Source organism: Mauremys mutica, chromosome 1 (genome assembly GCF_020497125.1).
Source record: "Mauremys mutica isolate MM-2020 ecotype Southern chromosome 1, ASM2049712v1, whole genome shotgun sequence".
Classification (NCBI taxonomy): Eukaryota; Metazoa; Chordata; order Testudines; family Geoemydidae; genus Mauremys; species Mauremys mutica.
In genome coordinates, this window is record NC_059072.1 from 46729872 (window position 1) to 46752849 (window position 22978).

At 44.4% G+C, this 22978-nt stretch overlaps 2 protein-coding genes across 3 annotated transcripts in view; one reads left to right on the forward strand and one right to left on the reverse strand.

The window, feature by feature from the left end:
* LOC123378056 (ankyrin repeat domain-containing protein 36C-like) overlaps positions 1–2026 on the forward strand; it is a 166091-nt gene extending 164065 nt beyond the window's left edge. For both annotated transcript variants that reach the window (XM_045031530.1, XM_045031534.1), the window contains one exon: positions 636–2026. In XM_045031530.1, the coding sequence (XP_044887465.1) occupies positions 636–784 (149 nt within the window). In that variant the 3' untranslated portion in view covers positions 785–2026. The remainder of the gene's footprint in view (positions 1–635) is intronic.
* Positions 2027–17370: 15344 nt separating this feature from the next.
* Positions 17371–22763, reverse strand: LSM8 (LSM8 homolog, U6 small nuclear RNA associated). The gene is made up of 4 exons (XM_045006425.1): positions 22602–22763; positions 21436–21476; positions 19954–20081; positions 17371–17629 (listed from the first exon to the last, which is right to left on the reverse strand). The coding sequence occupies exons 1-4, from the start codon at positions 22630–22632 to the stop codon at positions 17539–17541; spliced, it is 291 nt and encodes a 96-aa protein (XP_044862360.1). The 5' UTR covers positions 22633–22763; the 3' UTR covers positions 17371–17538.
* Positions 22764–22978: the final 215 nt, after the last annotated feature.

Consider the following 22978-nt stretch of genomic DNA (forward strand, 5'->3'; position numbering starts at 1 on the left):
ATTTTCAAATTTAGTAAAGTTCTTTTTGCAAGCACTGCCCACTTACCAAAGTGCTGTACAGATTATGTAATTTCCCCCACCAAAAAAGTCTTAATCTGAAGTCAATTTTGCAGAAATTCCCAAATAACACACACATAGGATTAACACAAATACAATAAATCCTCTTTTAAGATTTTTCACGAACTTTAAAAAAACACTTCTCCTCTCACACTTATTTTAATCAGTATTATTGTATATAATTGATATTCATTCAAATTTATCACTAGAACAAGCAAATGTCATGCCGTTGTCTTCATTGGAATTTAGTGTGCTTACAGCATCTGTGGATTTGATCTATTATTTTCAATAGCCCTTGAAATACTAATGGTTATTTACTGATTAGTAAAAAGGCTAATGTATTGCTTATATAATTTAAAAATATGGTTTCTTCCTTTGTGAATGTCCCTTTTATGTCATTTTCATAATGTTTTCTTTGTATTGATTTAAAAATGTGTATCTGCTGTCTCTGGACCTGATACAATACCCACTGCTGTCAATGGAAAAAATTCAATGGGTTTATGACAAAGTTATTGTAAAACTATAACACAACATAACACAGAACATATATGGTCATTTGTTTTTCTTGTTCTTTCTAGCCACAGCTGAACTTGAAACTGGATCTGTAAGAGTCTCTCCTGTAGGATCTACTGATGGATCTTCAAAAAATCTAAATGTGGATCAGGATCCGGTTTCCAGGGCAACACGGCAGTATCAAGATGTTTTAAAGAAAAATTATATGATTTGAACAAAACATTAAGTTTGTGGAAATGATTTTGTTTACATAACATTTTAATGGTTTCCCATTAAATGGGTTCAGATGTGAAAAATCTTAATTACAATTTAAATATAAAATATAAAGGTATTTTATAAATATCAGGCACATTGCACTTGTCTCTAGAGAAACACCACATAGTTATATAGTCTCCTTTTAAATTAAATATATAAGCCATACCTTGTTTTCATTTGTAACTAGCAAAGGAAATGCAGAGCAGTGTTCTTGAGTTTGACAGAACTGCCTGAATGTTAGTTGTTACAACAGCTGTTCTGAGTCTTGTCCCATTAATTTTCTCTGATGTATTTTAACCAAAGCATTTCCTGAATTCTGTTTTGTGTGTTTTCTCTTTTACATGTATTTTATGTTTTTAAATGTTGTTTTAAGTAGCCATTAGCATGTTCAGATCTGATGCATCTGTTTTGTGCCCAGTTCTGTAGTCCTGACACAGGGAAAACTCCTGTTGATTCACTGTAAGATTTACCTATATTAGGTTGGCAGAATTAGGCTCTTGCCTGATTTGTTTTTGCTTTTATTCCATTGTGTTTGTGTTTAAAAAATACTACATATCTATAATAATGCCAAGAGATTTGTAGTGTGTGTTTTATATGGTAGGGGAACTTACCAATACAATGCACTGAATTTTTAATTAAATAATACAGCAACTTGGGGCATTCTGAGTTGTTAGTAGATCACTGCTATGTTGTAAGTACAACTCTTCTGTAGATGAAATAGAGTAAAACTATATATATATCTATCTATATCTATATCTATATCTATATATAGTGTACGCCTACCTCCAATTTTCTTGATATTTTCCAAAGTTGGTGCATGGAAAAGCTAAGTTTTGCATTATTACTAAAAGCAGAAGACCCCTTGATCATAAATCTAGTAAACTGGATTTAAAGCGAGTCTGTTTCAATGATCAAGACAGTTTTACTTATTCCAGCAATTCATCCGTTGTTACTGAAGACCCATATTTCTGCCATTAAATATCTTTAAAAGTCACTAATGTTGTGGTTCAAGATGGTGAAACAGAGGAAGAAATTCCCACTGGAGAAAACATGAACAATGATTATATTGAGATGAGTAGGACATGAAAAATATATCCTGTACCTACTACTCCAAGAGCTAAGCTAACTAGCCAGGGTGGAAAAGACCTGTGCCACCATGTCTCTTAATAGTTTTAAAGGAATAAAACAGTTTTGTACAGTGGGTGTATTGTATTTACTTGTAAAATACTAGATTTCAACTGTTCAATAAATTTTTTAATGTAACATGTCTCACTTTTGTTTTACATTGCTTCTCTTCCGGACTATATTTGTGTATCATTTTCTGTGTTGTTTCCAGTGTCTGTTCTTTCTTTCCTTCCTTCCTTCTCCTACCATCCCTTTACTCCCTTTCCTGTCTTCTGCTCCACCCTCACAACTGATCTCATCTCTAATACTTTTATCTCTCCTTTCTCCCCACAAAATGTCAGTCCCCTGTCTTTTTCCTACACACCCATGTGCATGCTTATCCACATACTCCTTTCTCTCTGGTCTTCTCCTTCCTTCTGATTGAAGGGACAGCAGCTCAGTGGGCCAGGGAGAATGGCCCCTACTGAGTTCAATATCCCATACAAAACTTTCACTCACCCTGAGCAAATTGCTTTTTAAAACCTCATACATATACAGTTTAGGGGAGATATTGCAGCAGATCCTTTGCTGGTGTCGTTCACCATAGTCCTATTGGCTTTAATGAAACTATGCTGATTTACAGCAGCTGAGGATCCAGCTCATTATCTGTCACCTCTAGATACCCCAGCCAAGACTCAAGAATGGGTGCCCCTAAAGTTAGACTCCTAAATAGTGACCTAATTTTTTCCAAAGTGTTCAGCGCTCTCAGCAGCTCTCATTGAAATTACATCTCTCCCCCACCACCACCACCACCACCACATCTTTAGGGGAAAGCACTAGTAACTCAAACTACAACTCAAAAATCAAAATCATTTTTGGCTCTGGAGTCTTCCCTAAATGCCCCTAATATGAAATTGAGCATCCCAAATTGGTAATCTGTTAGCAATCAGTCAGCAAACCCTTCAGCTAACCAGAGCCATTTGTATTCCAGGACACAATGGGACAAAATTCCACAGCAGCAACTCCTAAATTTCACTATAATGTTAATTTATTGTGTATCAACATCGTTATGATCTCCACTGTAATGAAAACATACACCACTGTGGCTTCTAGTAGAAAATAATCATTGGCATAAAACTTCATTATACTTTTCAACCATGATTAGTTTAGACTAGAGCATTTGTTCTGGTATGCTGTCTTGGTGGTTGGGCTTCAGCTCCCATGGCAACACAGCTCACAACTTCCTTCTCCCAATATTTGCTACCAAAGAGAAGCTTGTACTGTAGTCTGCTTAAGCATTTATCTCACCAGAACTCAGACTTCAGCTGCTGCGCTAGCTAGTCTCTGCTTCTGTCCCTCCCTCTCTCTGACTATATTCCAGTTCTCACTCCCCAACCTCCTGCTGCCTAGGTCCACAGAATATTGCAAAGAGCATGCACTGTAATCCAATTAATTCCCTGTGATATGGAAAGGGGCAGAGCAAGAGGCAGGTACAGACAAGGTACAGGGTAACAAAACAAAATGTCAGGTGTCTGCAGCGGTGGCTCCAGACACCAGCGCTCCAAGCGCGTGACTGGGGTGGCAAGCCGCGGGGCGGTGCCCTGCCGGTCCCTGCGAGGGCAGCAGTCAGGCTGCCTTTGGCAGCTTGCCTGCAGGACGTCTGCCAGTCACGCGGATTCGGCGGCAATTTGGCGGCGGGTACACGGAAGCCGCAGGACCGGCGGACCTCCCGCAGGCAAGCCGCCGAATCCGTGGGACCAGGGACCTCCCGCAGGCAAGCCGCCAAAGGCAGCCTGCCTGCCATGCTTGGGGCACCAAAAAAGCTAGAGCCGCCCCTGGGTGTCTGACTGCAGCAGCAGGTGATGCTAAAACAGAAATAGTTAACTTTGTGACATCTTGAGGAAACTGCCAAATTACCAGTTACAGAATTGCAGTCCATGTGGCTCTGATTCAGATGAATGGGGGAAGTGACCCTTCTCCAAGCTATTAATCAGCCTCTCTTCAGACACCGGCAGATGACAGTGCATCCATTTACACCTGATTAAGGGTTTTGAAGTTTTCTTTGCAACCACAAGGGCTACAAGGTGTTTTGCTTTTTAAATGAAAGCTAAGATTCTGAAGTCCAGTTCTGTGGCAAGGGGCTGAATGGCACAATACACAGGATCCTTTAATATCTACTGTGATCCAAAACTCTTCCTGTTCCACACTGACCATCATTCTTCAAACAGAATTAAATGCAAATGGAAATCCATTCATATTTTGCTCTTGTGTAAAGAGAAAACAACATAGTATGGAAACCAACCTACTTCTATCTGTGTCAGGCTGCAGCGTAATGGGAATTGTGCCTATCTGGCTCTCAGCCCACAAAACCATGTCCTACCAGAAAAAAGGGTTCAGGCTTAAGGATGGAGAAGGGGCCTCTCTCCACAGGCAGGCCCCACACTAAAATGAAAGTAGCACTTCAGGCAGACTATGACCAGATCAAGGGCCACATGAGGACTCCATTCCCCATACGGCTGCACCACCATGGGATTATAGAGAGATAAGTGAGATATCTCTTCCCATGTTCAGAATTACTCTTGATTTATTGAATTAAGCCTGGAGTGGTACTAAATGACTTCTGCAGTACATCCATGGTGCTACATAAACTGGGGAGAAGACAGGCATCCTTCCAGGCTCCTGAAGCCATCTAGCAAGCTAGTCCTATACACAAGGTATAGCAGCACCTCACCTCAGTTGAGTGGTGGCCAGGCCAGGATCAACAGTGTCTATTAATGTTAATAAAATATTCCCGTTGCACCACTACAGTAAAGTTGCATCACAGCTTATGTTTAAAGCTTGACCTTCCTAGATCCTCTAAAATCAACATTCTTAGTCAGTGTCCCTTTGAAATTTGGTGTGCTTCAGGAAGGTGACAGGTAGGGTTAGTCACCCAAAGTTGGGGTGATTTGAACTAAGGTGGTGATATAAGCCCTGAAAAAGAAGTCCTTTTTTAAAGTTTCCAGGTGTTTGGGTTTTGTGACCAGCTGTCCCGATTTTTTTTAGGGACAGTCCAGATATTTGGGGCTTTTTCTTACATAGGCTCCTATTACCCCCCACCCCCGTCCTGATTTTTCACACTTGCTGTCTGGTCATCCGCCACACGCTCAGTCTGGGGCCTCAGCGGATGCAGGGCCAGGGTCAGTGGTGGCTGACCGGGGCCCAGGGGTGTAGCTGCACCCACCGCCATCAGGGGGGAGGACACAAAAGCGCCTGACCCCGATTCTCTTGCGCTCCCGCCTTAGCTGTGCAAAGTCCCGGCACTGGTTACTCTGCCTAGCAACAGCTCTCTCCGGCCAATCAAAAATCCAGGCTGGCAGCACGGCAGCCAATCGAAAAAAAAAATCACATTTCTATAGCCAATCATAAAGCTCCAAGCTCAACCTCCGCAGCCAAACACAGCACCATAGAAAAAGTGACAGGTTGCCCGGCAACATGGCGTGACGTACGGCCAATGGGAGGCAGAGCCCGCCCTCATACTATCCTGCCCAGCAACGTCTCACTAAGCGGCTAAAGCCCGGCAAAAACGGAACAGACTTAACCAATCAGGAAGGAAAATAGGGTGAGTGACAGTTCAAGCTTAACCCCTTGGAGCGATCGGGCTGCTGCGGGTTTGAGGCCCTTTCCCTGGCTCTTGGTTCTAAGCTCGCTCCACAGAGCGCTGCAGTGAACCCTGTGACCGAGCGGGTCACGTTCAAATGTGCAAGTCCCTTCAGTCAGCCTTGCTGTATTTTCTGAAATGAACGTTGTGTTTTCTTCCCTTAATAAACGTTTTCCTTTGTTATACACAGGCCGTGCGCGTGGTGACGTCTTGCCTCTTAGCGGCGGCGGCCTGGGGCAGTGTCCAGCTTTCCCAGATAACCGGCCTCAAGCCAGTTCTATTTTGTATTGTTAAGAGGAGCCCCCTGGATTGTGAACCCAGCCCTTGTTGCTGCCTACATCACATGGCAGAAGGGTTACATAGCTAACTTCTCCTCCTTGTTTCCCAGTATTTCTTAGAGCCAGGCAACCAGGGCTGGCTCCAGCCTTTTTGCCGCCCCAAGTGGCAAAAAACAAAACAAAAAACCCGTGATCAGCACTTAGGCGGCAGCTCTACCGCTGCCACTTCATTATTCGGCGGCAATTCGGCGGCAGGGCCTTCCCGCCGAGAGGGACCGAGGGACCCGCCGCAGCCCCACCAAATTGCCGCCAAAGAGCAGGACGTGCTGCCCCTTCCCATTGGCCACACCAAGTACCTGCTTGGTGCGCTGGTGCCTGGAGCCGGCCCTGCATGCAACCCAAGTACAGAATTGGGGGAGAAGATTGTCCAAATTATTTCTGGCATAATAAAGTTCTCTGCCATTTCAAAAGCTCCACAAGCTTTCAATGGCCATGTGACCTCCCTGGGCCCCTGCTTCGCTCCCCGCATCAAAATCTGAAATGGCGCTCCTGTGGCATTTTGGTGGGTGGGAGGGGCCAGTGCACCATTGAATTGGGAGGCTACATCAACCTATGGTAGAGACCCAAATTGAGGTTATTTGTGCAAGGGGGGGGTGCAAAAATATGAGCCCCCAAAATAGCCATTTTTTAAAAGAGTTTTTGGTGTTTTGTTTTATTTTTGCACAGATCTAGAGATCAAACTATTGCTGTGATGTGGGTCAAAATGGTCTCACTTGGACAAGTTTTAGCCCAGGTAGGGCATGATACCCACTAAATCTTTGGGGGACCCAAATTGAGAATGGTATTTAAGAATGTGTGGTCGTTTCTTTGCATGTGTAGTCTGGAAGGATTACTGTGCACATGCCCCAATAAAGAAAAAAACATGAGCAGGTGTCTATGCAACATTGCCCCAGTGAACACCACACCACTGAAGTTTTTAGTTTCAATCTTTGTATAGCACTTGTCCCAGTAAAGATTCTTGAGGGACCCTGCTAGCTACCTCTCTCAAGTGTGAAAAACTGACTGGTTATTCCTACACTTTATTTCCTATCTTTTAACCAGTTACTGATCCATGAGTGGACCTGAAAGTCCAAGTACACTATATCCACGTATTTGCATTCTAAGAGACTGATGAAACATGATTTCTCTTTACAAAAACCATGTTGAGTCTTCCCTAATAAATTGTCTTTAGCTCTGTATTCTGATAATTCAACCAATTTGCCTGGCACTAAAGTTAGGCTTATTGGTCTGTAATTGCCAGGCTCCCCTTTGGAATCTTTTTTTTTTAAATCAGCATCACATTAGCTATCCTCCAGTCATCTGGTATCAAGGCTGATTTCAGCAATAAGTTACATACCTCAGATAGTAGGTCCACAATTTCTTATCTGAGTTCCTTCCAAACTCTTGGGTGAATACTATCTGGTCCTGGTGATTTATTAGTTTAGTTTATCAATTTTTTCCAAGCCCCCCTCTAATGACACCTCAAGCTGGGACAGTTCCTCAAATTTGTCACCTAAGAAGACTGGCACAGGTATGGGAAGCTCCCTCTTTGCAGAGGATGTGAAGACGGATGCAAAGAATTCATTTATCTTCTCTGCAACAGCTTTGTCTTCTGTGAGTGCTTCTTTAGCACCTTGCTCATCCAGTGGCCCTACTGATAAAAAATCAGGCTTCCTGCTGCTGATGTACTTAAAAGTTTTTTTGGTTGGTTGCGGGTTTTGCGGGGGTTTTTGCTGTTAGTTTTTGCATCTTTTGCTTGTTGCTGTTCAAATTCTCTTTTGGCCTGCCTAATTATACTCTTACACTTGACCTGCCAGAGTTTATGCGCTTTTCTATTTTCCTCAGTAGGATTTAACTTCCAATTTTTAAAGGATGCCTTTTTGCCTCTAACTACCTCTTTTACACTGTTAAGCCATGGTGGCATTGTTTGGTCCTCTTACAATGTTTTTAATTTGGGATATACATTTAATTTGAGCTTTTATTATGGTGTTTTTTAAAAGTTTCCATGCAACCTGCAGTCATTTCACTTTTGTGACTGTTCCTTTTAACTAGCCTCCTCATTTTTGTGTAGTTCCTCTTTTTGAAGGTAAATGCTACTGGGGTGAGTTTCTTTGGAATCCAAACTCTGACCCACCACAAGGATGTTAAATTTAATTACATTATGATCATTATTACTAAGTGGTTCATCTACATTTGCTTATCGGACCAAATCCTGTGTCAATCAAGAATTGTCTCTCCCCTGGTGTGTTCCAGGACTAGCTGTTTCAAGCAGTCATTAAAGGTATCTCAAACGTTTATCTCTGCATCCTGTCCTGAGGGAGATAATTGAAATGCATCAGGTGGGACCCCCTATGGTGCCTTGAGCTGGACCTTCTGCTCCTGCTATAGTCAGAGCGGTACAAGTCTGACTTCGACTCTGATGTTTCAGAACAGGAGGACCAGGGCGGCACTGCACCTCTTGACGTAGAGCGTCGGGAGCCTGGGGACCGACTACGCTCAATGGATGGAGGTGCTGGCAGTGTGTGGGAGGGTGCTGAGGTGATGGGGATCAGCATGGTATCATCACCAGCTTTCCCTTTGACTGAACGGGGTGCCAGGATGGAGCCTGCAGTTCTGGCGCATCCTCCTGCCTTGGGGGTGAGAACGGCATGTGAGTCTCAGCAGATCCTGTGCCACCTCAAAAGCCTCTGAGGGGTTTGGCAAGCGTGATGGGCCCAGACTCGACTGCCTCACTTTGGCAGGAGTCAACATAGCCCCACTCTGAGCCTCAGAGCCATGACCTGACAGAGTTGCCACAGATGGCTGGTCCCTTGATCTTGCTGAGGGGGGTCGGTCTCTTTCCATCCTCTTCTTCTTCTGCGCCGGCAATTGGGACCGGTGCCGAAGGCTGGAGTGCCCCCGAGAGGCTCCATGATGGTGCCGAGTCTCCTTGGCAGTGTCTTTCTTTGATGCTAGATCTCTCGAAGAAAGCACTGGAGCGCGCCGCGCCAAAGAAGACGTACTGGGAGTGGGATGAGGTTGGAGAGATGCCTCCATGAGGAGTATTTTAAGCTGCTGCTCCCTCTCTTTAAGAGTTCTCAGTCAGAATTCCCGACAGATCTTGCAGCAGTCTTTTTCCCTCCCCCTGACACTATAAACAGGAGGTGTGGGGGGTCACTTTTAGGCATGTGCTTCATGCAGTCCTGGCAAGTCTTGAAGCCCAGGAATTGTGGCATGCCCCGATGACAAATAAGGGAGGGCAGAAAAATGGAGGGAGGGAACCCCCCCATAACTGAAACTTATACATGAACTAACTGTGCTATACTAACCAACTAGAACTATCTGCAGCAAAAACCGAAAGTACTGCTAAGCCACTTGCTGAAGCAAGAGCAAGGGGAAGTTCCAGCTACCGTCACTGGCAGTAAGAAGGAACTGAGGGGGTGGCAGGTCGGCAGGGCCCTTTATTGGGCACCATGAAGGCATGACTCCAGGGGGTGCCCAGGTCGACCCCATGGATGCTGCTAGTGGAAAAATCTTCCAGCTACTGTGCACATGCGTGCACACACATCTGATTGGAATTAACATGAACAAGCACTTGAAGAACTGGCCCTAGCGATGTTCCATACGTAGGCACATTCGATTCTCCATCTGAGTATCAGGTGCCAAGATTATTCAGAATAACAAGATAACACAAGCTTGTATCTGGTCTTTCTAGTTGCCATTACCTCTGAAATGCAACTTTTGAAATTAGTTCCCCTATCTGTACAAGAGCCACACTGCTGTTGTCATGAGGAAAAGGTTACTCTTATAGCTCCAGAAACCTTTCTGATCACGATAAGTTTCTCTTTCCACAATTCCTGGGAAACATTTCTCTTGTTGTTTTGTTCTAAACCTGGGAAGGTTGTGGCATAAATGGAGTACATGTACCAGTTGTGTCCTGTTCATCTCATGCTATCCAAAATGTCAAGGTCATAAGGCATCGAAGTTGCTCCAGGCAAAAAACAAAAATCCTGCACAGGTGGCATGCTAGGCATCACTGAAGTCTTTAGAGGCACTGGAAGGAAAGTGTACGAGCCTCATCTGAGGAAGATTTGCAAAGTCTGTTTCTATTCCTCCACAGGAAACTGCTACTGGGTGGGTTCCCACATAATTCCTTAGCTTACAGAGCTCTGGCTCTTTATGGAGGGAAACTTCCATTCTTGCCTATTATTCAACTATAATAATAATTAAAACATTCTCCCCCCCCACACACACACACACATTTCTTGGATTCACTGCTTGCTGCTTCCCACTAATGATGAATGAGGAGAGATGCTGTGCAAGAGAATGCCAAATTTCTTACCTGATCATTTTCTTTCCATTAGCAGCTTCTCTCCTCATTCAGCCCACCCTGGTATTCTGGTACATGACTAGAGGGAAAATTAGGTATTTATAATTGTCTTAAGGTTAATTTAACACATTGTATCACATTGTAACTCATTGCCTGTTGGGTTCACTCCCTCTGGGGCACCTGGTATTGGCCACTGTCAGTAGACAGGATACTGGGCTAGTTGGACCTTTGGTCTGACCCAGTATGGCCATTCTTATGTTCTTATGTTGTCTTAATGCTAATAATCAGTTGCTGTAGTATTTCTACAGCTGTTGAAGAACTCCTCCAGTGGCCTGTATGGAAGGGTGGGGCTTAGTCCTGGAGCCTCCAGAAACAACACTGCCTTGGAATTCTGGAGGGGGGGGGTTAACCTATTAGAGATGAGCAAGAAGAGAAACTGCTAAAAGAAAGTTATCTAGTAAGAAATTTCTCATTCTTTGCCTAGCCTGCCCTTTTGAAATCCATGCACAGAGGAGACCCTCCATGTATGGATTTACCCCATACCACACTGTTCCACCCTCCCCCAGGGAGGCCTTTCCTGGGGCCTAGCATCAGCCCTCAGGAAGATTTGGAGAGTGAATGGGCAGGGGAGAGGTGTGGTAAGGGGCATGTACCTTATGCCTCCTTTGGCCCTGCAGAGATTTCCCCAGAGAAAATAATTCAGGTTATGGAACCTCCCACTCAGCGATCCGGGGACAACCTCAGGCAGCAGGCATTCCTGGTAATGTAACTAACAGCAGGTGTGGTATCAGCTGGCGGGGGCCAGAGCTGTTGTGAAAGCACTGAGCTTTTCCACAGATGGCCTCCAATAGAACCTTGGGTACTCTCAGGTTTGGGCCAGGTCCCATGGCCTATTCTGGTAGGGGAGCAATCCCACCTCCCTCATGGGATTTCTGTAAATGGCTGCTCACAGAGATTTCATCCCAATAAGCCATCTCCTTCTGGTTTTACCATAGGAGAGGATGGTGTGGGCCCATATACTTATCTGCCACTTTGTAACCTTTGTTCTGATGTTAGGTAACTGTTCATTGTATTGTGAAAGTCCCTTGTGTGACTTGGTATAGAAGCTGTTAGGATTTTGTGCTAATGAGTTATATAATTTTTTACTGATTTATCTATACACTGGCTGTTATATAGTTAGTGTCAGAAACACCTCTTAATTTCCTTGCTAAGATATGTCACAAAGGCAGCTTGCTAAGGATTCTTTTAGGATGAACTTCTAGATTTTTAAACTGCATCGTGGCAAATTCCTTTTTCAAAAATAAGTTGCACTTTCACGGGCTATAGGCTAGCTATACAAATACGATACCAGGAAAATTTCCTTTCACAAACTGTATCTGATCATGTCCATTAGTTTTTAACCAGGGGCAAACATTTTAAAAAAGCCCATCCAGCTTTTTGCTTTATTCAAGATGTACTGAATTTTGTCCAAAGAACGAGCATGCTGTTTCATTGTTATTCATTGGCAGAACTGTTGCTTGAGGGACCAGTTAAAGCTCATTCAGGTAGGGCTGCTGTAGAGATAGTAGTCAGACAACTCAATCCTGACTCTTGAGATTTGCAGGCAGCCACTTGTAATTCATTACAGGGCTTTACAACTATGACTGCTTCTACACTGCTTTGCACAAAGAATATAAATCTGGCCTATATTTACACCTAGGACCAATTCCCAGCTGACCATCCCCTTCTTCTCTTTAGCCTCTCTATTTGTCACACTACATACATATATATATATATGTGTGTATATATATATATATATATATATATATATATATATATAGCCTGTTGTAAAAAGTTATATTTGCTTAAAAACACAATGCCATTGCTTTTTTATTACCTGTTGGCAGAGGGAGCTGAAGTTTCCAGACACTGGCTGCTGGAACAGAGGTATTGAGAGTCAGCATTAGCACCAGCCATAGCATTAGGGACTGCTGTTTACTGTTGCCATAGGGATAACAAAACTATTCAATCCATTGCCTCCAGAAGTTCATCTTGCTCCTGTGCACAAGTGAAAAATCAAGGGTGGACGCTTTGGGATCACTCCCTTTAAGAAGTAGCATTCTATAGCTCCAGAGGGACTAAAAAAATTGTTCCACTCCGAGGTTAAGCAGCATAACAAAAGTGTGTCTATTACTGCTGAAACAGTTCAGTGTGTCCACTTTGCTGGTGTGCTCTGCACACTCTCCAGCCATCACTGTGAGCATAGAGGCACCTATTCTGTAATTCTAGACACAGCTCTCTGGAACAGGCACAGAGCACCAGAGTAGGTTCTTACTTGTCAATATGTTATCTAGGCAGATATATCATCAATGAATGTGGGTACATTAACTGCCTTTTCCAGATGTATATATTTTGTCCATAATTATGTATTCATTTACAAGGAACAGTGTAAAGATTGCTGATGCACAATATTGTATTCTGCTCCTCTGACCCTTCTGGAACAAGATTTTGAAATGCATAAGGCAAAGTCCAACCTGTGGAAGCAGAACCTGCTCAGTCACAGTCTCAGCACCTCTCTCTTAAAAGAGCATTAGACACTATGAAAACAAAGGTTAGAGCATGAGGAAATGCAGAGTTAAGGGAATACTTCTTACACAACACAACCACACAACCGTAACCCTGCCCTTGTATGGATGCCAGGATGACCTTATAACATCACAGTCCTTTCCCTTTCCCTAACATAGGTCAACATTTCCCCTACGCCCACCACAACTCCAAACACAGAGAAGGGAATACAGGCATTCCTAAACTTTAGGTCTGATGGAGAACCAAGATCTGAGGAAAGCTTAGCACTGACACAAAGGCACTTAATTGGAAACTTCCAGAGCAATGGAACAGACTCGGCACTGAAGAACCTGTACTGATAGCACCAGCCAATTTTTGGCTAGAAAAGGCACTGAATTCCTGAGTACCACACATGCCCTGAGATAAAGATTCAGATGACAGAACCAGCCTCTTTGGCACTGGAGAAGATCTGGAAGTGAAACTAGACTTAGTGTTCTAACTCAAAACCAATAATGGTGATGGGCACGTTAGGGTCTTCTAAAGTTTCTTTTGCCTGGGGCCTGACCAGTGGATGGATTTGAAGAGCTGGCTTGTACGGCTTGTCATGAGGAAGGCCAGGAGCTAAATGTGTCTATCCTTTCAAGTCCAAGGCATGAAGACACAGCATGCCTGTAGCGAAGTCGAGATTCACCGGCGCGGCGCCTCCTGCTGGTCATCTTGGGAATTAGCTCTTTTCCAGCTTCGGCACACCCTCTGCTGGCCGGTGGCTCGCCTGCCTCATGTCCCATGACTCTCCTGGACCCCAGTTCCACTGCAGTACCCCAACACTCTGTGTCTCCCCTCCCTGGGCAACCCCCAACCTTCTAAACCCACCTTGCCTCAGTGGCTACTGCCAGTCATCATCTAGCCCCCACTCACTGGGGCAGACTGCAGTCCGTAATGGCCACTCATCACTGGCAAGGGGTTAGGACCTGCTGCCTTTGCCTATTCACAGGCTGTATCTCTGCAGCCCCAGTACCTCTGTAGGCCTTCAACAAGGTCTGCAGCTTGCGGTTTTACCAGGCTGGAGCTCCCCAGCTCCTTTGCCCTATTCCCCAGCACTGCTACAGTTCAGGTACCTTCCTGTCAGGCAGCTAGCCCTTCCCACTCCAGGGCTAGAGTGAGACTCCTCCCAGCTCCTGGCCCCCAGCCCTCTTATCAGTCTAGCTTGGCTGCTTTTAACCTCTGTCTATCAGAGTGGGGCAGCTGTCCCGCTACAATGCCAAACAACAATCTGGGGAATGGCCTTCCCCAGTGCACAGGGTAACTTCAGATTGCCCCATTTACCAACACTTAAAAGGACAAAGCAGGTGTCATCCCCCTTGAAATATCTTTCTGACCATGCTGAGATCAATTGTATGGTTGGGGAGCTGGGAGTGGAAGGGTCTCAGCTTGTACCCAAGAGAGGTGATGCTTTCAGGCAGGAAATTGGAACAAAGAACTTTGGGATTGAGAAACAGAGAGCTTTTGAAGCACAGAGGAGAAAGAGGGTCTGTGGGGAAGCAAACTAAACCCCAGTCCCCAGAGGTGGGGGTGCTCAAGTGAAGGTAGATGTTGTATCAACCAGGCAAGGTACTAACAAACTTCAACAGGACTTTATTTTTAAAGTGGAAACCTCTTTACCAAACTGCTGCTGCACCCTCTGTAACTCTCACTCTGCCTCCTCAACTCCTCCCCGCTCCTTCCTGTTTCCTGTCCTTTCAGACTCCCAACAGCCAGTGCTCTCAGTTCTAATAATCACAAGCGACATCTAAACACCACAGTAGACCAACCAAAGCTTTGGATAAGACCGATATACACTTAGATAGTGTGTTACATTTTTCTCTTGCTATGCTCTGGTCCTTCTATTATGATTAAATAATACTTCACAGAAAAGGAAGATGTGTTCAATAAATATTTCTGTTCTATATTTGGGGCAAAAACAGATGATGCTGTCTCACCATATGGTGATAACACTCTTGCCATTCCACAAAATCTGGAGGATGTTAAACAGAAGCTTCTAAAGTCAGACATTTTAAAATCAGCAGGTCCATAAACTTGCATCCCAGAGTTTTAAAGGAGCTGGCTGAGGAGCTCTCTGGACTGTTACTGTTGATTTTCAATACGTCTTGGAGCAGTGGGGAAGTTCCAGAAGACTGGAAGAAAGCTAATGTTGTGCCAGTTTTTAAAAAGGGTTAACAGGATGAGTAGGGTAATTATAGGCCTGTCAGCCTGACTTTGATCCCAGGAAGGATAATAGAGTTGCTGATATGGGACTCAATTAATAATGATCTAAAGGAGGGTAATGTAACTAGTGCAAATCAACATAGGTTTATGGAAAATGGATCCTGGCAGAGTAACTTGATATCTTTTTTTTGATGAGATTACAAGTTTGGTTGCTAAGCGTAATAATGTTGATGTACTATACTTAGACTTTGGTAAGGTTTGGTGCCCTATGACAGTTTGATTAAAAAACTAGAACACTATAACATTAACATGGCACACATTACATGGATTAAAAACTAGCTAAATGAAAGGTCTCAAAATGTAACTGTAAACAGGGAATCATCAACATCATGAGGGTCTGTTTCCAGTAGGGTCCTGCAGTGATTGGGTCTTGACCCCCATACTATTTAACATCTTTATCAGTGACCTGGAAGAAAAAAAATCAAATCATTGATAAAGTTTGCAGATGACACAAAAAATTGAGGAGTGGTAAATAACGAAGAGGACAGGCTCCTGATTCAGAGCAATCTGGATCACTTGAAAAACTAGGTACAAGCAAACAATATGTGTTTTAATATGGCTAGACATAAATGTATGAATCTAGGAACAAAGAATGTAGGCCACACTTGCAGGGTGGGAGACTCTATACTGGGAAGTGGTGCTTCTGAAAAAAATTGGGAGTTGCAGTGGATAATCAGCTGAACATGAGCTTCCAGTGTGATGCTGTGGCCAAAAGAGCTAATATGATCCTGGAATGCATAAATCTAGTTGAGACCTAACTGGATGCAGCTCAACCAAAGGCAGTGGTGCATTTAAAATCTCCCTCCCTTGTACTAACCGTCAATACCACATTAAGTAATTGAGACCACCCACCAGGGAAATAACCTACTCCCTTCCCTGACAAACCAAGGGACACACCCCACCCATGTACTTATTCACTACCCCCATACTGACTTGGACTCCTTATAGTCCATGGGTGGCGTACCCGAGCCCACTTATCCACTGACACTTTAAAAACTCTTGCACCCCAATCTGGGTCCATGCTGGTTATGTATCTCTTCATCCTTGGAACCGATACCTGTAATCCCTCATGTACAGTGCCTTCCCTCTTGTGTATATTTAAATTTTAAACATTAACTTTAATAAACCTGTTCTTATCAGTTTAATTCCCTCAGTGCAGATCAACCTAGTCCAGATCTGATCATTTTTTTCTGGTAAGTAGATGGATAACTCTTCCAGACTGAGAAAATAATTTTAATACAGCTCTGGCGAGTCAGTTTTACCTAACTGATGTATGTAGCTATGATGTCTTTCTGTGTATTGCACATTTAAATGTGTAAGGACTCTGCCTTTGCGCAGTAATTACTGCTACTGCAGCCTTTTCCAGCACAGGCAGCCTAGCTTCCCTCGGTTTAGTGCATAGTTACATCTGCCTAATTTACAATATTTAGCTCCTATTTAGTGCTTTTGATCCATAATCTTAAAGCACTTTACAAAGATAAGTACATACATTTAGTAATTGTACATGCAAAAACACATGAAAAATGAACAATTTGTTCTACTCTGACATTAACCTGCGCCAACAATATGTAAAGAACTAATGCTTAACAAAAATAAGTTACACATTAGCAAATAAACAATTCATTCTCTTTATTCAGCTCTTCCCTAAAGTTTAAGATGCAAGAGGGATTGTTTAGAGTACAGGACAAGAATCATTTTTGTTCTGGACTTTAACAGTCTTCCTTCCATCTGACTACTCTGTTTAAGTCCCCTGTTCACAATGAATAGATCTCACTATTCTAGTAGCCTAATGTGTGTTAATGCAAGTGACAACAAATTATGTTTATTCTGATATTCACAAACACCACAGAGGTGCACCAAAGTTATGAATGTTATGACATTCGTGAATTGGTGTGATTGCTGGAATGGTTTAATAAACAAAATACATTTAGATGGTTTGTGATTACCCGAACAGTGTAACAGTCCTATTACCTTGATAAAGGCAAGTTTGCAATACTTTGGAAACATGCATCATGAAACTTCCACATACAGGTTAGTAAACAAGGATCCTAGTATTAGACTTTCATTCCTGCACTCAAATCAGAACTATATTTGTCCAACACACATCACTATTTGTAATACTGAAATATCACACATTAAAAAAGCTACTTGTTGGCAGAGGTTAAATTGACTTGTGTTTATGAAGTGTAATTTACAGATCAACACAGTAAAGCACACTTCACCTTTAAGAGTAGTGATTTATGTTTCTATTTCACAAATGGCATTCACAAGTCGTTTATGTATAAAGTGTCAAGCCTGCCACTGAAATTAAATCCTAATGTTAGATGTATGTTTACTTTGCAGTGAAATTATACGAGAGACTTCAATAAAATGTAGATTATTTTAATTTACATATCAAACTACAACACATTCACAAAATAAAGTGTGGCCCAACCAAGTTATAACAATTTGTAAAAATTCTTCATGCTGTTTTTTAAATAGTTCTATACAGCCAAAGTTTACAAAGTCCTTGTGCATCCTTGTGTTTCTCCTGTTCAGTGTGCTACTGAGTTCAAAGGTTCTGCTCGAATATTCCCCAAGTCAAGTGCTGAATCTGTCTCTTCATCAATTTCACCAATGACAGCACTAAAGGACAAAACAGATTAAGTACCACTAGTAGAAATTGTCCCATTTTGAAACAAGACGGAAACCACAAATATAGTGACTTGCTATTCCAAAATGAGATTTGTGATTACAGAACTGCAAAAACTTCGGTAATTTTTCCCCATAAATTTTGTTTGGAGCAAAAAAATAAAATAAAATTGAACAATAAGTATATTCCGCAAACATCTGGCAATCTAGAAGCCTGAAAAGATATTGTACGTTTTGATGCGTCAACAACTTTGGATGAAATCTGTCTACTCCTAGTCACTGGAACAGGGATTTGAATTTGGGTGTGTCACATTCTAGGCAAGTGTCCTAACTGCAAGGCTGTAGAGTTATTCTCATTTGCTTTCCCTGGGGCAATGACTTCATTAACACCATGATTGTCTATGACTAACAATGTATAGTCATTGGGCCCAGGAAAGAGTGAGAATGATTCTACAGCCTGGTAGATGGGGCACTCACCTGGGATATGACTCTACAGCCTGGTGGTTGAGGCACTCACCTGGGATGTGGGAGACCTAATTTCAAATCCCTGCTTCAAAGACTAATTATTTACAAAAAGTGGAACAGCTTCAAGAGAGATTAAGAAAGCCCTATACCAGAATACTCCATAGCCCAGTGGCTAGGGCACTCTCCTGCAATGGGAGCAGTGATTTGAACCTGGGTCTGATACATCCTAGGTGAGTAGCCTAACGGTTATCAGGAAGGCATCAACACCTCCAGACATTTTGTGAATTCTTTTCTTTGGTAAAAAGGCCAGAAAAATAAAAATAATTTGTTTTTAATGGAAATCAAACATTTTGTTTGACATTACCAAAAGTGTTTCAAATTTTTCAGTTTGGTTAAACTATTTGGCAAACTCAACACAAAATAGTTTTGGTAGACTGAAAACTGCATTTTTTGGCAAATAAACTATTCATCTGAAATACTTCATCCAGTTTATTCTTTACCATGATATTTACAGAATATTAAACAATGCTCAGCCTGCTCCTATCATGTTGACCAGTTTTATTTCCTTGTACTCCAGGATCTGTTGTTTCATCTTATACTTAGATTGGAAGCTCTTTGGGGCAGGTATGGCCTTTTTGGTGTGTGTGGGTAGAGTACCTAGCACAATGGGGTCCTGGGCACTATGGTAATACAAATAAATAATAAGTCCTAAATCCACAAGTGAGAACTCATGTTACAATTTTTATTACAGGTCACCAGGTCTGAAGTATACAATTCCTTTTCACCTCTAGGTCAGCGGTTCTCACAACAATTTTTTTGGTGGTCTCAGAGTGTGGCCAGCAACTCTTGCTGGTGGCTGCTCATATAAAGTTTCCTAAAATACTTAATTAACTTTAAGAAAAACAAATAAATATGCACTATACATGTCCAAATCAATGCAATTCATTTCTGTAGGGGTTTTTTTTTTGCAGACTCAATAATAAAAATATATAGTTGTATTTTGGTGTCCCTGGCCTCCGCTGCCTCTCACAGCCTCCCCTCCAGATCCCCTCTGGCATCTGCTGCCCTCCCAGGACTCCCTAGCACCCTCCTAGACACCACTGCTTCCCCCTCATTGCCCCAAGCTCCCTTCCGGGGCCTCACACTCCAGGCTCACCCTGCTCCTTGCTTCTTGACCATGGTGTGAAGCCCAGAGCCCCACATCTGCACCTGGAAAAGAGGGGGGGTAAAGCACAGAACACCACCACCCTGTGGGGTTGAAGCTCAGAGCCCACCACCAGAGGCCCACAGCTGAAGGGGCGGGGGTGGGAGTGTGAAGCCTGCCCCCACAGTCCCACAATTGAAGATGGGGGGGAGAGGGCTGAAGCCCACCCCTAGGCCCTGCAGGGAGGGGCCGCTGCTTTGCCCTCTCCCCATCTCTACCCAGGAGGCTGTCATGGTTGCATTTGAGAAACAATGCTCTAGGTTACCAATTTGAATATGACTAAAGCTGTTACTGACCAAAAACTGAACCCTCTGATGGCTCTATTCAGGGCCTTTGTAAAATGTCTTCCTCACTTTCTAGTGACAAGTGTGCACATCTTCATCTGAGCTAGTACTAACTGGGACGCTTCTTGGCTATTTCAGTAAGGGGTCCCAAAACTGAAGACTGAACTATTTTAGCCATTCTACAGATGTTTGCACACTATGTCAAGGTTGAGGGAGGTTTACTGTTACTGTCTATTCTGAACCTGTGGATAAAGAGAACTTAGGGTTTTTAGGTTTATCAATCTGACATCTTGCATCATTACAGCTTTAAACATTTTTAACTAATTCTGATTTGATTGGATTAGAAAAGAATAAGCGATACTTACACATTATCTCCTCTAACAATGTACAATCCCAATACTACTTGTTCAACTCCTTGTGAAGAACTGAACACTCGTTCATGGCTTTCATCCAAAATCAAGTTGATGGTCTGATCAAAACCTTTGAGGGTTCCCTGAAAAGCGCACAAAAAATTTAAGTATTCCAATTATCTTTAAGTTTTTTATTTTAGTTCACAAGAATAACTCAGGCAGCAATATACTGTAGAAGAGATGATCAATCTAGATTTTACTGTGAGCTTTAAAGCTGAATAAACATGTGCTGTTAGAGACTGGAACTTGAAAGAAGAGAGTCAGTTTAAGATTATTATCATTTACTATCACGTTACAAGTAACAGTTAAGATTACTGTAACTTTAATATTAGAGAAGTGGTTTTCAAACTTTTTTTCTGGCAACCCAGTTGAAAAAAATTGTTGATGCCTGCGTCCCAACGGAGCTGGGGATGAGTGGTTTGGGGTGCGGGAGGGGCTCAGGGCTGGGACAGAGGGTTGGGGTGCAGGGGTGAGGGCTGCGAGGCAGGGATGAGGGTTTGGGGTGCAAGAGGGGGCTCTCAGGGCTGAGGCAAGGGGTTGGGGTATGGGAGGGGGTCACGGTTCTGGGCTGGGGGTGCAGGCTCTGGGGTGGGGCTGGGGATGAGGAGTTTGGGGTGCAGGAAGGGGCTCCAGGTTTGGGGGGGCTCAGGGCTGGGGCAGGGTTGGGACATCAGCTTACCTTGGGCGGCTACCAGTCAGCGGCGCAGCAGGGGTGCTAAGGCAGGCTTCCTGTCTCTCTTGGCACCACGGACCACATTGCGCCCCAGAAGCAGCCAGCAGCAGGTCTGGCTCCTAGGAGGAGGCGCACAAGCGGCTCTCGCCCACAGGCACCCCCCGAACTCCCATTGGCTGGGAACTGGACAATGGGAGTGCGGATCCGTTGCTCAGAGCGGGGGCAGCGTGTGGAGCCCCTCGGCTAGGAGCTGGACCTGCTGCTGGCTGCTTTTGGGCGCAGCACAGCGTCAGGACAGGTAGGGAGTAGCCTGCCTTAGCCAGGCAGCACCGCCGACAGGACTTTTAATGGCCCGGTCGATGGTGCTGACCAGAGCCGCCGCAACCCAGTGCCTTGCATGCCATGACCTAGTACTGGGTTGCGACCCGCCATTTCAAAACCACTGTATTAGAGGGAGTTACTTTTTTCAAGTGTACTTTGTACAGTTGACAGCCAATTACAGATAGCCAATTTCCCTGTTTGTGTGGGTCTTTCATACCCCAACAGTATCTGAAACTTGTTTTTAAACTGACAGGACTTTAAAAGTGATGTCTCTTTAAAAAGGTTATTTAGGCTCTGTAGGGAAGATGAACAATGTTCAAGATGAGCATTTCCATGCTTTGTTATTTGTGTGTAGCATCTACCATTAGAAGTTGAATGATCTAGTTATTTTTAAAAACCACACAATTCAAATACTATTTACATAGTACTAATTTTATATTCACCACAATCATTCTTCCATCAGAAGTAATTACTGCAACAGTACCTAACAGTACAGTCAAGGAAATGTTTAAAGAAAACATATTCACAGCTTGAAACAAGATGAGGGTGTTATGTTCAACACAAATCTGTAATATAAATTATGATTCAAGAGATTAACTTTGTGCCCTAAGAATTTCTTACTCAAAAAATTGTTAAAGAAACGTGTTAACCGACTGATTAAATCAACCTCTGAAATTAGCAGTGGTCTGGGATAATTTTTTTGTTCTGTCAAACCAGCTTCATTGTGCTTTCATTTGCAGGAGAGCCATAAGTCAAAGCAGCAGATCCCCAAATACATAGAGTGAGGTATTTTGCTTTATCATCAGGACTGGCTTAGACAGCCTGTGCTGGCTGCCTAAAGCATTTGAGGTAGGCCATCCCATTAGAGTTTCTGACTCGGGGCTATTTATTTTGTTCATAGATTCACTGAATTTAAGACCAGAATTCGATCATTAGATCATCTAGTCTGACCTGCATATCACATTTTACCCACTTACCCCCATATTGTGCACCATAACTTGTGCTGGGCTAAAACATATTGCCCCCAAAACCAACCAGTGTTGCGCTGCAGACACAAAGAGATATAGAATCCAGCACATCCCTGGCTGGTTTGGTCCAGTGGTAAATCACCCTCGCTACTGATGCCTTATTTTCAAGTGGAACGTGCCTTGGTTCAGAGTCCTGCCCTGATCTGTTCAGCCCCGGCGTTTTCATCCACCGCGCTCAGACCATTAGCCCCACTTTGCAGACGGGGAAACGGAGGCACGAACACTGACGGGACTCGCCCGAAGTCAACCAGCAGCGCAGTGGCGGAGCCCAGACCCAAACCAGGTCTCCTGAGCCCAGCTCAGTGCTCTGCCCCCTCGGCCGCGCTGCCCCACGCCAGGCGGCACCGGGAGGCCTCGCCCCCTTTAGGGCACCGTAGGCAGCACTGGCCCAGCCCCCTCCCCGCAGAGCCCCACGGCCCGGGAAGGCCGCGGCCTCCACCCCCGCCCGGGCCGAGCCGGTGTGTGTGTGGTGGGGGAGGGGCCCCCACAAGGGTCTCGGAGCAGCAGCCGCCACCGACCGCTGAGGCGGGGGGAGAGAGGGCGCTGCCGCAGCACACAAGCCCTTCCCGGCGGAAGGATACGGTTGATGTAGTTCTCCAGCGCGGAGGTCATGGCGGGGACGGCTCCGTTCCGCGCGCTGCTTGCTAGCACCACCGGGGCCGGCAACCGGCTCCCGCGAGACTTCCCGCGCCAAACGTTCCGAGACGCGGCTGGCCTGCCTCACTGCGCACGCGCAGGCTTGGGAGGGGCGGGGAGATGTGCGTGGGGCCGCGTTTCACAGCCGCGGCCGCCAGGGCTTTCGCGCGGCTACGACAGCCCCCTGGGCGGGGCCAGGCTGAAGAAGGAGCGAGGTCGGGGCTCGGGGGCTTCAGCGCTGCGCTGGCGGGCGGCGGGACCAGGGCCCCGGCCGCGGGCTTCAGTCGCCAGCTCCCAGCCCCAGCCGCGGGGTTTCGGCGCT